The sequence below is a fragment of the Leucoraja erinacea genome, chromosome 25 (assembly GCF_028641065.1).
Source record: "Leucoraja erinacea ecotype New England chromosome 25, Leri_hhj_1, whole genome shotgun sequence".
NCBI classification, from domain to species: Eukaryota; Metazoa; Chordata; class Chondrichthyes; order Rajiformes; family Rajidae; genus Leucoraja; species Leucoraja erinaceus.
This window is the reverse complement of record NC_073401.1, coordinates 26,640,432-26,654,552: the sequence shown is the minus strand read 5'-3', so window position 1 is coordinate 26,654,552 and position 14,121 is coordinate 26,640,432. Positions and strand designations below refer to the sequence as shown.

Below are 14,121 nucleotides of genomic sequence, written 5' to 3'. Positions count from 1 at the left end.
GGTTCTCTCAGTGAATCCCCATTCCACAGCCACTTGAATAAGAGTGGGACATCCTGACACATAGACAGTAAAACTGGCATGAATGGAATGTATTTTAATTGCATTTGAACCAACCCTCTTGCTGCATTTCACCTGGTCCTTTAACATATTGTGAATATTTCCACAGGTTAAGCGAGGTTCTACGGCCAGCTCCTCACGAGGAATGTCACTTTACGAGGATGAGGTAAACCTTGCATTGTTGCTTTATTATATCAGGCGTTGTTCACTTTTAATGAGACAGGAAAGGTGTGAGGTGTCAACCTCCTCCCATTGGGAGCCTAAAGCTTCATGTTGGTCTGGTGCAGTCTCCCACAGGTACCACTCACTGTTCAATATTTGTGCTGGAGTTTGTCACGTAGCTGCTCAGGCACTGGTCAGACCCCATTTGGAGTATTATAGGTAGTTTTGGGCCACATATCTGAGGAAAGATGTGCTGGCTTTGCAAAGGGTCCAGAAGAGGTTTACGAGAATTATCTCAGAAATGATTGGGTTAACGTATGATTAGCGTTTGCGGGTGGTGAATCTGTGGAATTAATTGCCACAGACGGCTGTGGAGGCCACGTCAATTGACATCTTTAAGGAGCAGATTGACAGATTCTTAATTAGTAAGGGTGTCATAGGACGAAGGCAGGAGAATGGAATTGAGAGGGAAAGATAGATCAGCTATGTATGAACTTATGTACCTCTCCCCAACCTACAGTTTCTCACATAATTCCTCAGCTACCTCTCCCTGTACATTATTTGTGTTATGGTTTCCCACATAGTAGCTCAGGCACCGCACAGCAGTAGAGTTGTTGCCTTACACCGCCAGAGACACGGGTTCAATCCTGACCACAGGTGTTGTCTGTACGCAGTTTGTACATTCTCCCTGTGACCTGCGTGCGTTTTTTCCGGGAGCTCCGGTTTCCTCCAGTACAAAGACATACAGGTTTGTAGGCTAATTGGCTTTGGTAAAATTGAAAATTGTCCCTAGTGTGTGTAAAATGGTGTTACCGTCCGGGGATCGCTGGTCAGTGCGGACTCGATTGGTGGAAAAGCCTGTTTCCGCAATGTATCTTTAAACTAAATTAAAATACCTTTCCCTGTGCGATATATGTGCTATAGTGTCCCAGATAGGTTCTATGTTACCACTCCCTGTGTGAAATTTGTACCACAGTTTTGCATGTGGTTCCGCTGAAACCACTCCCTATACAATATTTGTGCCACAGTTTTGCATACAATTCCTCTTGTCCATTTCCTCTTTACGGTTTTCCAGTGTAGATCCTGTGGTACATTTCCACAGCACAGAATTTGCTGAACAATTCCCAGTTCATTTCTTGGGGAATACGTTTCCTGTACAGTATCTCTGGCATACTTTCTCAGTCTACTCTGCAGCTCAACAGCCTCTCGTAACACATCTTACGGAATGAGTGCATCCTTCCCTGTTTAGGAACCCTCTGTGCAAACCTATGTTTTTCTTGGAAAGATTAATTGGAAAGTTGAAGCAGGCCGGGCATACATTTCACCAGCTGGATGCACTTGTCCCAAAATACAGACCAGGGGAGCGGTTGCCTTTAGTTTGGTCTAAGGACCAAAGGGGCGGCACAACGCACAGCAGTAGAGTTGCTGCCTTACAGCGCCAGAGACCCGGGTTAGATCCCAACTGGATGCTGTCTGAACGGAGTTTGTACGTTCTCCCTGTGACCCCATGGGTTTTCTCTGGGTGCTCCGGTTTCCTCCCATGCTTCAAAGACGTGCAGGTTTGAGGGTTAATTGACTTCTATAAATTTTAAATTGGCCCTAGTGTGTAGGAGAGTGCTGGTGTACAGGGTGATAGCTGGTTGGTGGAGACTTGGTGGGCCGAACCGCCTCTTTCTGTGCCGTATCTCGAATGTCTATAAAGTGAATCCTTGGGGTAAAAATGCAAAGTTCTGCAAAGAGGGGACACAACTGGACAAATCGGCGAGGAAGGCACATGGTGGGCTTGCCTTCATTGTCCAAGACATTGAGTATAAATGTTGGGACATCATATTACAGTTTTACAAATATTTGGTTGGGCCACATTGGTATAGAGTGTGCAGTTCTGGTAGCCTTGCTGTAGGAAGGTTGTGATACAGCTAGAGAGGATGCAGAAAAGATTCACAGAAATATTGCCTGGACTGGAAGACTTGAGTTATGAGGAGAGAATGGATAGACACAAAGTGCATTTCCTGGTGCGAACAAGATTGAGGGACCTGATGAAAAGGTTTATAAAATTATGAGAGAATAGGTAGGTTAGGTAGTCACAGTCAGTTTCCTAGGGTTGGGGAATCTAAAACTAGAGGGTATAGGTTGATAGTAATAGGGGAAATACTAAAAGGTGATCTGAGGACTGCTTTGTGTTTTAAAGTTATAGAGTTTTAAAGTTATAGAGATAGAGATGGGTATCTTGGTCGAGTTGGGCCACACAGACTGTTTCTATGTATGCTGGTTAACTCTGAATCGTTACAAATCTACAATTACAATGTGATCTTGATGAACTGGGCCAATGGGCTAAGGAATAGCAGATAACATTTAATTCAGATAAATGTGAGGTGTTGCATTTTGGAAGGACAAACCAGGACTAGACTTGCACAGTAAATAGTAGGTCCCTGGAGAGTGCGGTACACAGACCTAGCAATGAAGGGAGCAACACAAGTGGACGTGTTGGTAAAGAAAGTGCTTGGCACATTTGCCTTCATCGGTCAGGATATTGTGTACAGGATTTAGCACAATATGTTACAGTTGTACAAGGCATTCGTATGGCCACATTTGGAATATTGTGTATAGTTCTTGGTCCCTTGCTCTAAGAAGAATGTCATTCAACTGGAAAGGTGCAAAATAGACAAATTGGTAAAAAAAAACCAAGAACGTTACAGGTTTATACATACTCTGGACTATAAGGAGAAGGCTGAATAGGCTGGGTCTTTTTCCCCTGGAGTGTAGGAGACTGATGGCTGACCTTATAGAGGAATAATTTCATAGCAAAAGGATTTGAGTATAAGAGCAGGGAGGTTCTACTGCACTTGTACAGGGTCTTGGTGAGACCACACCTGGAGTATTGCGTACAGTTTTGGTTTCCTAATCTGAGGAAAGACATTCTTGCCATAGAGGGAGTACAGAGAAGGTTCACCAGACTGATTCCTGGGATGGCAGGACTGTCTTATGAAGAAACTTACAAAATTCTTAAGAGGTTGGACAGGCTAGCTGCAGGAAGATTATTCCCGATGTTGGGGAAGTCCAGAACTAGGGGTCACAGTTTAAGTATGAGAGGGAAGTCTTTTAGGACCGGGATGAGAAAATCATTTTTTACACAGAGTGGTGAATCTGTGGAATTCCCTGCCACAGAAGGTAGTAGAGGCCAGTTCATTGGCTATATTTAAGAGGGAGTTAGATGTGGCCCTTGTGGCTAAAGGGATCAGGGGGTATGGAGAGAAGGCAGGGATGGGATACTGAGTTGGATGATCAGCCATGATCATACCGAATGACGGTGCAGGCTCGAAGGGCCGAATGGCCTACTCCTGCATCTATTTTCTATGTTTCTATATAATATAGAAATTAGGTGCAGGAGTAGTCCATTTGGCCCTTCGTGCCAGCTCCGCCTTTCAATATGATCATGGCTGATCATCCAAAATCAGTACCCCGTTCTGGCTTTTTCCCCCATATCCCTTGATTCCCTTAGCTCTAAAAGCTAAATCTAACTCACTCTTGAAAGCATCCAATGAATTGGCCTCCACTGCCTGTAGTGGCAGATAATTCCACAGATTCACAACTCATTGGGTGAAAAGGTTTTTCCTCATCTCCGTCCTAAATGGCCTATCTCTTATTCTTAAACTGTTACCCCTGGTTCTGCCCTCCGCCAACACCGGGAACATTTTTCCTGCATCTACCCTGTCTAATCCTCTAAGAATTTTAAGCTTCTACAATAGCACAATAGTCATAGAAGCAGCGAACAGCCACAGCTTTTTCCCCAGGATAGGGGAGTCAAACACTAAATGGCACAAGACTTTAGACTTTAGAGATACAGTGTGGAATCACCCCCTTTGGCCCACAGAGTCCACACCGACCAGCAATCCCCATACACTATCACTATCCTGCGCATTAGGGACAATTTACGGAAGTCAATTGACCTACAAACCTGTACATCTTTTGAGCGTGGGAGGAAACCGGAGCACCTGGTAAAAACCCACACCGTCACAGGGAAAACATACAAACACCGTACAGACAGCAACCGTAGTCAGGATTGAACCTGGATCTCTCTGGCGCTATGAGGCAGCAACGCTACTGCTGTGCTACTGTGTTGCCCTCGGTGGTACAATATATTGGTATGGTCACAATATTATGTACCGTTCTTGGTACTCTGCTATACGAACAGGTGCAAAATAGATTTACAAGGATGAAACAAGTTCTGCAGACTTTGAGCGTTAAATAGGTTAAATAGGCTGGCTTTTTTTTTAGCTGGAGTTTAGGAGGCTGAAGAGTGAACTTATATGTGCGGCTTGGTAGTGCAGTGGCAGAGTGGCTGCCTTACAGCGCCAGAGACCAGGGTTTGATCCTGACTCCAGTTGTTTGTCTGAACGGAGTTTGTACCTTCTATGCTATGTGGGTTTTCTCCGGGTGCTCTGCTTTCCTCCCATATCCCAAAGACGTACAGGTTTGTACATTAATTGGCTTGGTAAAATTGTAAATTGTCATTGTTTGTGTAGAATAGTATTAATGAGCGGGGATTGCTGGTCAGCACGGACTTGGTGGACCGAAAGGCCTGTTTCCACTAAACTAAACTAAACCTGTAGAGGAATTTAAAATCACGAGGGCCATAGATTCGGTGAACAGCCACAGTCTATTGCCCATATGGTGGAGTCAAATACTAGAGGGCATAGATAAGATGAGAAGCAGGGGGAGATTTAAAAGAGACTGGGAGGGCTGGGAGGGGGGGGCGGTGGCAGGGGTGGGGGGATAGTCAACGCTTTCACATAGAGGGTGGTGTCTGCATGAAATGAGCAGCCAGAGGAAGTGACGATAGGAGGGCACGACGCAACGTTTAAAAGACACTGACAGTACATGGATAGGAAGGTTTGGAGGGATATGGACCGTGGGACTAGCTCAGTTAGGCAATCAAGTAGGCATGGATGAGTTGGGCAGGAGGGTATGCAATGTATACTGTTGCACAGCTGTATAGCTCTATGAATAATGGGACCTGTTTTCCAGACAGCTCGCACTGACATACTCTCTGCCCTCTCTCTACAGGCTGAGTGTGGTGCTGAAACGGAAGAGCGGGGCCGAATCCTCATCTCGCTCCTGTACAGCAGTCAGCAGGGCGGACTGATCGTGGGAATTATACGCTGCGTTCATTTGGCTGCCATGGATGCCAATGGATACTCTGACCCCTTTGTCAAAATGTATGCAAACCTCTCGCTGTTTGCTACTTGCTGACCCTTTATCGTGTGGCAAAGAACCGTCTCTTTCAAAACAGGGTGGCTGGTTTCTTGTGTAGAAAGGAACTGCAGATGCTGGTTTATCCTGAAGATAAACACAAAGTGCAACACAGTAACTCAGCGGGTCAGGTAGCATCTCTGGAGATAAAGGATGGGTGATGTTTCAAGGGACCCAACCCGAAATATCACCCATCCTTTTTCTCCAGAGATGGTGCTGGACCCACAGATTTATTGCAACAATTTGTGTGTGGTTTCTTCCCTGTTCTGCTGACAAACATCAATTTAGTTTAGTTTACTAAACCGAGGCCTCAGCTCCCAAAGTGTCTTGTTTTGCTCCCTTAGACTGCTGAATTTTCTCCCTGGAATGCTGGTTCTGCTTCCTCAAAACGCCAGATTTGCTCTCTCAAAGCATTGATATTGCTTTCATGGAGAGTTGTTGTATGCAACGATATGAGAAAAATATTTGATATATGCAGCAAACAGGCACAGTGGTAGAGTCGCTCCCTTACTGTGCCAGAGACCCAGGTTCGATCTTGACACTGCGTAGTGTCTGTACGGAGTTTGTACGCTCCCTCTGTGACCGCGCAGCGACCACGTGCTCCGCTTTCCTACCACATCCCAAAAACATGCAGGTTTGTAGGTTAATTAGCTTCTGAAAATTGCACCTGGTGTATAAGACAAAGTTCGTCTACTAGTAATCAGTGGTCGGCACGGAATCTGTGGGTCAAAGGGCCTGTTTCCACCCTGTATGGCATAACCTAAAACTAAACACGTTCCAAAAACGCGCTTATTTGTAGATTAATTGGCTTCTGTAAATTGCCCCTAGTGTATAGGATATGAAAGTGGAATAACATAGAACAAGTGTATGGGTGATCAATGGTCGGTTTCGCCTCGATGGGCGAAGAGCCTGTTTCCACACTGTATCTCTAACCTAAACTAATATGAAAAACAATTATATATTAACCTCTATCTTTTACCTGGGAGTCTCTTCCATTGGCAGGATTTATTTCATGACAAGTGGCATTCATTTGGTGTTCATTTACCATCATGTTCCATTTCTCTATTGCTATCGGACTGTTGGGTAAATAGTGATGACTGTCTGCAGTGAACAAGGCAGCTGAGCAGAAAATGTTTACATCACGGTTACTTGCAAGGTTTATCCTCAGTCTCTCATTTTAGTTGAATTGTTCACGCCGTTCAGCTTTCCTTTTTTTTCCTTAACAAGGAACTTTTATTGCATAATCACAGTTACAAAGTACTGCAAAGATCAAAACTGCCCAGCAGTTTTCAAAGATCATAACATTACAACATTATCATCTATATCCACATCTTCCCCCCACCCCTCTGGTCCTTCAGAGTCCCTGTGGACATCGCATTTTCCCTCTCCAGGGACATATGGACACGGACGTAGACCTGGACCTGGAAGGGGGGCAAGAATTCGACTCAGGAAGAACCCTCGACTGCCCGCTGCCTGGACCCTTGAATGGCTATCTTGTCCATGCCCAGGAACAGTCATTATCCTGGACAGATTTAATGGAATATACATTGGTTACACTAAGGGGATAGAGAAAGTACAGTTGTGGCACGGTGGAGCAATTGTCGTGTTGCTTCATTACAGCGCCAAAGACCTGGGTTCAATCCTGACTACGGGTGCTGTCTGTTTGAAGTTTGTACGCTCTCCCTGTGACCGCGTGAGTTTTTTCCAGGATCTCCGGTTTCCTCCCATATTCCAAAGACTTGCAGGTTTGTAGGTTAATTGGCTTTGGTAAAGATTGTAAATTGTCCATGGTGTATAGGATAGCGTTAGTGTATGGGGATCGCTGGTCTCTACTGTACACTGTATCTCTAAACCAAAAATTAAACTACGAAAGCCTGCAAAACGGCCTTGATCTAATTGAATGGCAAAAGCAGTGCAAATTGGGCCCGTTCTGTCCCTATGGAAAATGTGTAGGTTCTTTCACCAAACCAAAGGCAGCTTCCCTGCTGGTCTGCTTTTTGGGACTTGATTGCTTCCAATGAGTGACATATTTTCCCACCTCATGAAACCCATGCCTTAGCATTCAGGGTAATCATTTAGAAATTTGACAACAATGTTTCTTGGCTTCTTTCAGCTGTCTCAAGCCTGACATGGGAAAAAAGGCCAAGCAAAAAACACAGATCAAGAAAAAGACACTGAACCCTGAATTTAATGAGGTGAGATTTGTTCATCTTGTGTAAACAGTCAGAGGAAGCAACGCCTTGTAATAGTCCTTCCGGATTTACTGCGTGGGTGATCTCTAACTCAAAAATCTTCGGCGTAACGGAACAAACAAAAAACCAAAATGTCACAGTTGATATATCATCCAAACTTGCAGAGCCCAAAATAGACTCCATGGTCTCTTAAATATGATTGGATATATTGTCATAAAAAGGAACTGGAAATGCAAAGATAGTCACAAAATGCTGGAGTAACAGTGAGTCAGGCAGCATCTCTGGAGAAAAGGAATAGGTGACATTCTGGGTTGAGACCCTTCTTCGGACTGTGAGTCAGGGGAGAGGGAAACCAGAGGCATGAAAAGGTACACAGTATAAATGAATAAAAAGAACAAATCAAAACCAGCAACGATGATCAAGGAAAGATATAACCCACAACGGTCCATAATTAGATATAAGCAGGGAAACTAGTGGGACAACTAGGTTGGAGGCAGCATGGAGGGAGAGGGAATGCAAGGTCAGGCAGCATCTCTGCAGAAAATGGATAGGTGACATTTTGAGTGTGGGCCTTTCTTCAGACCTGACGAAGGATCGTGACCCAAAACAACACTTATTTATTTTCTCCAGAGATGCTGCCTGAACCACTGAGTCTCACCAGCATTTTGTGTCTGTTTCATACATTTCTATAACCTGGATTAAGGCTTCTTATAAAGACAACAAATGGTTACACTATGAAGATGCCAAGACTTAATCGCCTAACATCACAAAGCCGAGTGCATCTGCTAAAATGCAGCACAAATATTTTAATCCGTATTATTGTTAGAAGCCATTATTGGTTTAACAAACAAAGCCTTGTGGTGGTGGGAAAGCCGTCCTATTTCACACCCGGCCATCTGGTGATGTAGATGTGACCAATACAGCCCTTGTTCAGTATTTTCCCAGACAGTATAAGCATACATTCATAGGCAGGAGCCCCGTTATAGAGTGTAGAAAGGAACTGCAGATACTGGTATATACCGAAGATAGACACAGAGTGCTGGACAAACTCAGCGGGTCAGGCAGCATCTTGGGAGAAAAAGCATGGGTGACGTTTCAGGTCGGGACCCGCTTTCAGACTGAGAGTAGAGGGGAGGGAACTCGCCTCCAGTTCCCTGCCCTCTACTTTCAGTCCAAAGAATGGTCCCGACACGGAACGTTACCCATCCCAGTCTATTTTTGTAAACCACCATTCACGGTTACATGTTTCTAAAACAATAACTGTTCTTTGAGAAGAGTTTTGAGCATATCGAAAGTCAGCAGACATCCCAGAGTACTGTGATGACCCAGACTTGAGACACTAAGAGACCTTGACCCAGTAAACGTCAAAGAAACAAAGGAACTGCAGATGCTGGATTACAATAAAGGTGCTGGAGTAACTCAGTGGGTCCGGAGAACATGGATAGGTGATGTTTCATGTCGGGGTACTTCTTCAGACTGATTGTAAGGGAGGGGGGGGGGGGGGGGGGGGGGCAGTTGCGAGAGAGGAGGGTCAGGACAAAGCGTGGCTGGGAATAGGTGAGCACAGCCGAGGGGGAGGGTGTCATTTAGAAATATGGAGCATGGAAATGGGACCTTCAACCCACCTTGCTCACGTCGACCAACATGCCCCATCTACACCAGTCCCACCTGCCTTCATTTGGCCCATATCCCTTTAAACCCATCCTATCCATATAACTGTGTAAATGTTTCTTAAACATTATGATAGTACATGCCTCAACTACCTCCTCCGGCAGCTCGTTCCATACATGCACTAATCTTTGGGTGAAAATGTTACCCTTCAGTTTCTTATTAAATCTTTCTCCCCTCACCTTAAACCTATTAAATCTGTTCCCAGTCCTTCTTCAGGCTTCAACCCGATTGAATTCCTGCTGTTTATTTGCTTGTGGTGCTATACAGAAGTACAGGATCATTGCAGTTAATCAATGTGATTCCTGTTTCTGTAGGAATTCTTCTATGACATTAAGCACAGTGACCTGGCTAAGAAAACCCTGCAGTTTTCCGTGTGGGATTACGACATTGGCAAAACCAATGATTACATCGGTGAGTTATGACTTGGAACAAACATATTGAAAGAAGTGTGTACATTGAAGTAAGGTACGGCATTCAGACGTTATTAAATTAATAACCTTTAATAATCCTTTACAGGAAATTACAGTGCCACAACAGCTTCAAGACAGACATAACACCACACATTTCAACAGATATCTTCAATACATAATAAGTTAAAATTTTTGTGAAAAACTATACTAAAATATTATTAAAATACTAAATAAACATACACTACACACAGCTGCACGCGACAGGCTGCCGTCTCACCGGCGCCATTTTCTCACGTAAGCTTTTAAATGGCTTTCGTTTGCTGATTCTTTGCCATGGAATCAAAATCCACACGTGAGGAGTTTTCACAATTAGCGCAGTTCTTCCAGGTTGCTGAAATTTGACACAATGTGCATGACCACATTTTGTGGTAGATGCAATGATCCAGCCCACATCTTCCAATGTACACATTTACCATGCTATAACTCATTGTATTATTGTTATATACAATTGAACAGACGTCAGAAGGTAATTGAACAAGCACGTCGGTTGGATTTCTTCAGATATGTTAGACCTGTAGGCTGCAGAAATGTTATTTGTTTTGTTTTAGGGTGCCGCTCATGTTAATTCAGCTCTCTCACCCTGACTCAGCACTTTTGTCTCTGCCTGATCCCCATGGTGATAGCACTCTGTACTACAGATACATGCATCAACTTCCGAAAAGTCGAATACTTATCTCTCCATCTGCTGCAATGCTTTTGCACTGTTTCTTTTGCCTGTGATCAGAGCACAGTCCAATCATTGTTTAAGATATATTAGACCTGTAGGCTGCAGAAATTGTATTTTGTTTTGTTTTAGGGCGCCGCTCATGTTAATTCAGCTCTCTCACCCTGACTCAGCACTTTTGTCTCTGCCTGATCGCCATGGTGACAGCACTCTACTACAGATACATGCATCAACTTCCGAAAAGTCGAATACTTATCTCTCCATCTGCTGCAATGCTTTTGCACTGTTCCTTTTGCCTGTGATCAGAGCAGAGTCCAATCATTGTTTAAGAGTCCTTATCAAAATTGTTTTGCTAAAAGGGATAGTCTCTTAATTGCTTCACACAATTCACACAAGCTGAAAAGGATGCAGAAAAAATATGAGTATGTTGCCAGGACTCAAAGGTCTGAGTTATCGGAAAAGGTTGTGCAGGCTAGGACATTATTCCTTGGAACGCAGAAGGATGAGGGGTGATCTTATTAATGGTTTACAAAATCATGAGAGCAATAGTTTGGGTAGATGCATAGTCGCTTGTCCAGAGTAAGGGAATTGAGAACCAGAGGACATAGGTTTAAGATGAAGGGGGAGAGAAAAAATTAATAGGACCTGAGGGGTGACATTTGCACACAAAGTGTGGTGGAGCAAGCTGCCAGAGGAGGTTGTTGAGGTTGGTACTATCGCATCATTTAATAGAAATATAGAAAATAGGTGCAAGGAGTAGACTTCGGCCCTTCAAGCCAGTTCCGCCATTCAATATGATCATGGCTGATCATCCAAAATCAGTACCCCGTTCTGACTTTTTCCCCATATCCCTTAATTCCCTTAGCCTTAAGAGCTAAATCTAACTCTCTCTTGAAAACATCCAGTGAATTAGCCTCCTTTCTGTGGCAGAGAATTCCACAGATTTACAACTCTCTGGGTGAAAAGGTTTTTCCTCATCTCAGTCCTAAATGGCCTAACCCTTATTCTTAAACTGTGACCCCTGGTTCTGGACTACCCCAACATCGGGAACTTTTTTCCTGCATCTACCCCTCTCATCCTTCTAAATTCCAGCGAATACAAGCCCAGTCGACCCATTCTTTCATCATATGCCAGCCGCCTTTCCGGGAATTAACCTGGTTAACCTACGCTGCACTCCCTCAATAGCAATAATGTCCTTCCTCAAATTAGGAGACCAGTATTGCACACAATACCCGTGAGAGCCCTGCATTAGGACCTTCTTGCTCCTATACTCAATCCTCTCGCAGTGAAGACCAACATGCCATTAGCTTTCTGCACTGCCTGCTGTATCTGCATGCTTATTTTCAGTGACTGATGTACAAGTGCTCCCAGGTCTCGTTGCACCTCCCATTCTCCTAATCTGACACGACTCAGATAATAATCTGCCTTCCTGTTCTTGCCACCAAAGTGGATAATCTCACATTTATCCACATTATACATTCCCAGTTTTTTTTTTGCCAGACAGGGATGAACAATTTCTGGAGTTCATTCATGCGATTTTTACATTTTTGCCATTACATCCCCATTGTCAACGCTTTAAGTATAATTTGCCAGTCTATCCTAGCCAATTCCCATCTCATACCTTCAAAGTCTCCTTTATTCAAATTCAGGACCCTAATCTCTGAATGAACCGTGTCACTCCATCCTAATGCAGAATTCCACCATATTATGGTCACTGTTGCCCAAGGGCCCTTGCACAACAAGATCGCTAACTAATCCTTCCTCATTACACAATACCCAGTCAAGGATGGCCTGCCCTCATCGATTCCTATACATATTGGTTTAAAAACCCATTCCGTATATATTCCAGGGATACCTCCTCCTCAGCACTGTTACCAATTTGGCTGACCCAATATATATGGAGATTAAAGTCATGCATGATAACCGCTGTACCTTTGCTACACGCATCCCTAATTTCCTGCTTGATGCTATCCCCAACCTCCCTGCTGCTGTTTGGTGGTCTCTATGCTGCCTGAGCCACTGAATCACTCCAGTATTTTGTGTCATTCCTTGGTTAATTAGCATTCTGAGTTTTTTTGTTTCTACAATACCTTAATGTGGTTGCTACAGAATCAAATGGAAGACCAGAAACTCAGCAAAGGCTCTTCCTGCATCTGGCACCTCCCTGGAAAATTACGTTAAAGTCATTTACTCTGTCTATTAAACTTAAGCTGATCACCTTTCGGCACTGTCACTCAGATTGTAACATGTTGACAAATTGTTCAGCCTCCCATTCGTCCATCTCTGATTAATCGAGTAAGGCTGTAATTGAACTAGTCATATTGCCCAAATCAGAGAAAGTCCAGCAGATTAGTCCTGTCTTCTAAGAATGCTAATCCTATTATGGTTGTAAAAGATCTGTTGGCATTATGAGAGTCAAATATTCCACTAATTCCACTTGCACGGTGGGTGGCGCAGCGGTAGAGTTGCTGCCTTACCACACCAGAGACCGAGGTTCGATCCTGTGCTGTCTGTACAGATTTTGTATGTTTTCCCTATGAACTACATGGGTTTTCTCTGGCTATTCTGGTGTCCTCCCACACTCCAAAGATGTAGGCTAATTGGCTTGGTAAAATTGTAAATTGTCACTAATGTGTGTAGGATGGTGTTAATGACCGGGGATCGCTGGTCGGCGCATGGTCGGTGGGCCGAAGGGCCTGTTTTCGCACTGTATCTCTAAACTAAACTAAACTGAATACCCAGAGGATTTCTGAGGCAACGCCAAATGAGACTTCTGATGGGCCGAGATAACTTAGCTGTGAGATTTATGCTAAATCAAAGGGCTAAGGAAAGCCCAGCATCAATGAGATTCACGTTCTCTGTCTTATCTACACATTTATGTCATTTTGTCCTTAACATTTACTACAAATGGGCAGAAACATAAATGATGCAAAAACAGATGTTTGCAGATACTAGAAATCTGGAATGAAACAGCAAGCATCTGTTGAGTCATAGAGTCGTACAGTGTGAGAACAGGCCCTTCAGCCCAACTTGCCCACATTGGCGAACATGTCCCACCTACACTAGTCCCATCTGCTTGTGTTTGGCCGATATCCTTTTAAACCTTTTATCCACGTACCCGTGTAAATGTTTCTGAAACATTGTGATAATCCCCGCCTCAACTACCTCCTCCGGCGCTTATTCCATACACCCACCACCCTTTGTGTGAAAAGGTTACCCCTCAGGTTTCTATTAAATCTTTCCCTCCTCACCTTAAACCTCTGGTTCTTGATTCACATATTCTGGGCAAAAGACTATGTGTGTTTACCCGATCTATTCCTCTCGTGAGAGGAATAGAGGGGAGATGTTGAGAGGGAAGATGACCTGGGCAGTGATCTTTCCAAACAAGGGAGAGAACTCAGCAAATATCCTGCCCCATTCAGGACCTGCGGCACCCAGGGGCAAGGGACCTGACTGTACCATCCTAAACCCTCAGACTAGGGTCCTGGAGGGGGGGGACGGGTAACAACCTCAAGGCATTCAGAAACAGGTTAATACATAGAAGGACACAAAGTAACTCAGCAGATCAAGCAGCATCTCTTAAGAACTTGGACGGGTGATATTTAGTTTAGTTTAGAGATACACCGTGAAAACAGGCCTTTTGGCCCATTGAGTT

The 14,121-nt window shown here is 44.1% G+C and overlaps 1 protein-coding gene across 4 annotated transcripts in view; it reads left to right on the top strand.

The window, feature by feature from the left end:
- rph3ab (rabphilin 3A homolog (mouse), b) overlaps nucleotides 1-14,121 on the top strand; it is a 200,048-nt gene that overhangs the window by 172,367 nt on the left and 13,560 nt on the right. For 3 of the 4 annotated variants that reach the window (XM_055655325.1, XM_055655323.1, XM_055655324.1), the window contains exons 17-20: nucleotides 167-223; nucleotides 5,284-5,435; nucleotides 7,583-7,664; nucleotides 9,647-9,743. In XM_055655325.1, coding sequence (XP_055511300.1) covers nucleotides 167-223; nucleotides 5,284-5,435; nucleotides 7,583-7,664; nucleotides 9,647-9,743 — 388 coding nt within the window. The remainder of the gene's footprint in view (nucleotides 1-166; nucleotides 224-5,283; nucleotides 5,436-7,582; nucleotides 7,665-9,646; nucleotides 9,744-14,121) is intronic. The other variant, XM_055655326.1, reaches the window with a different exon arrangement.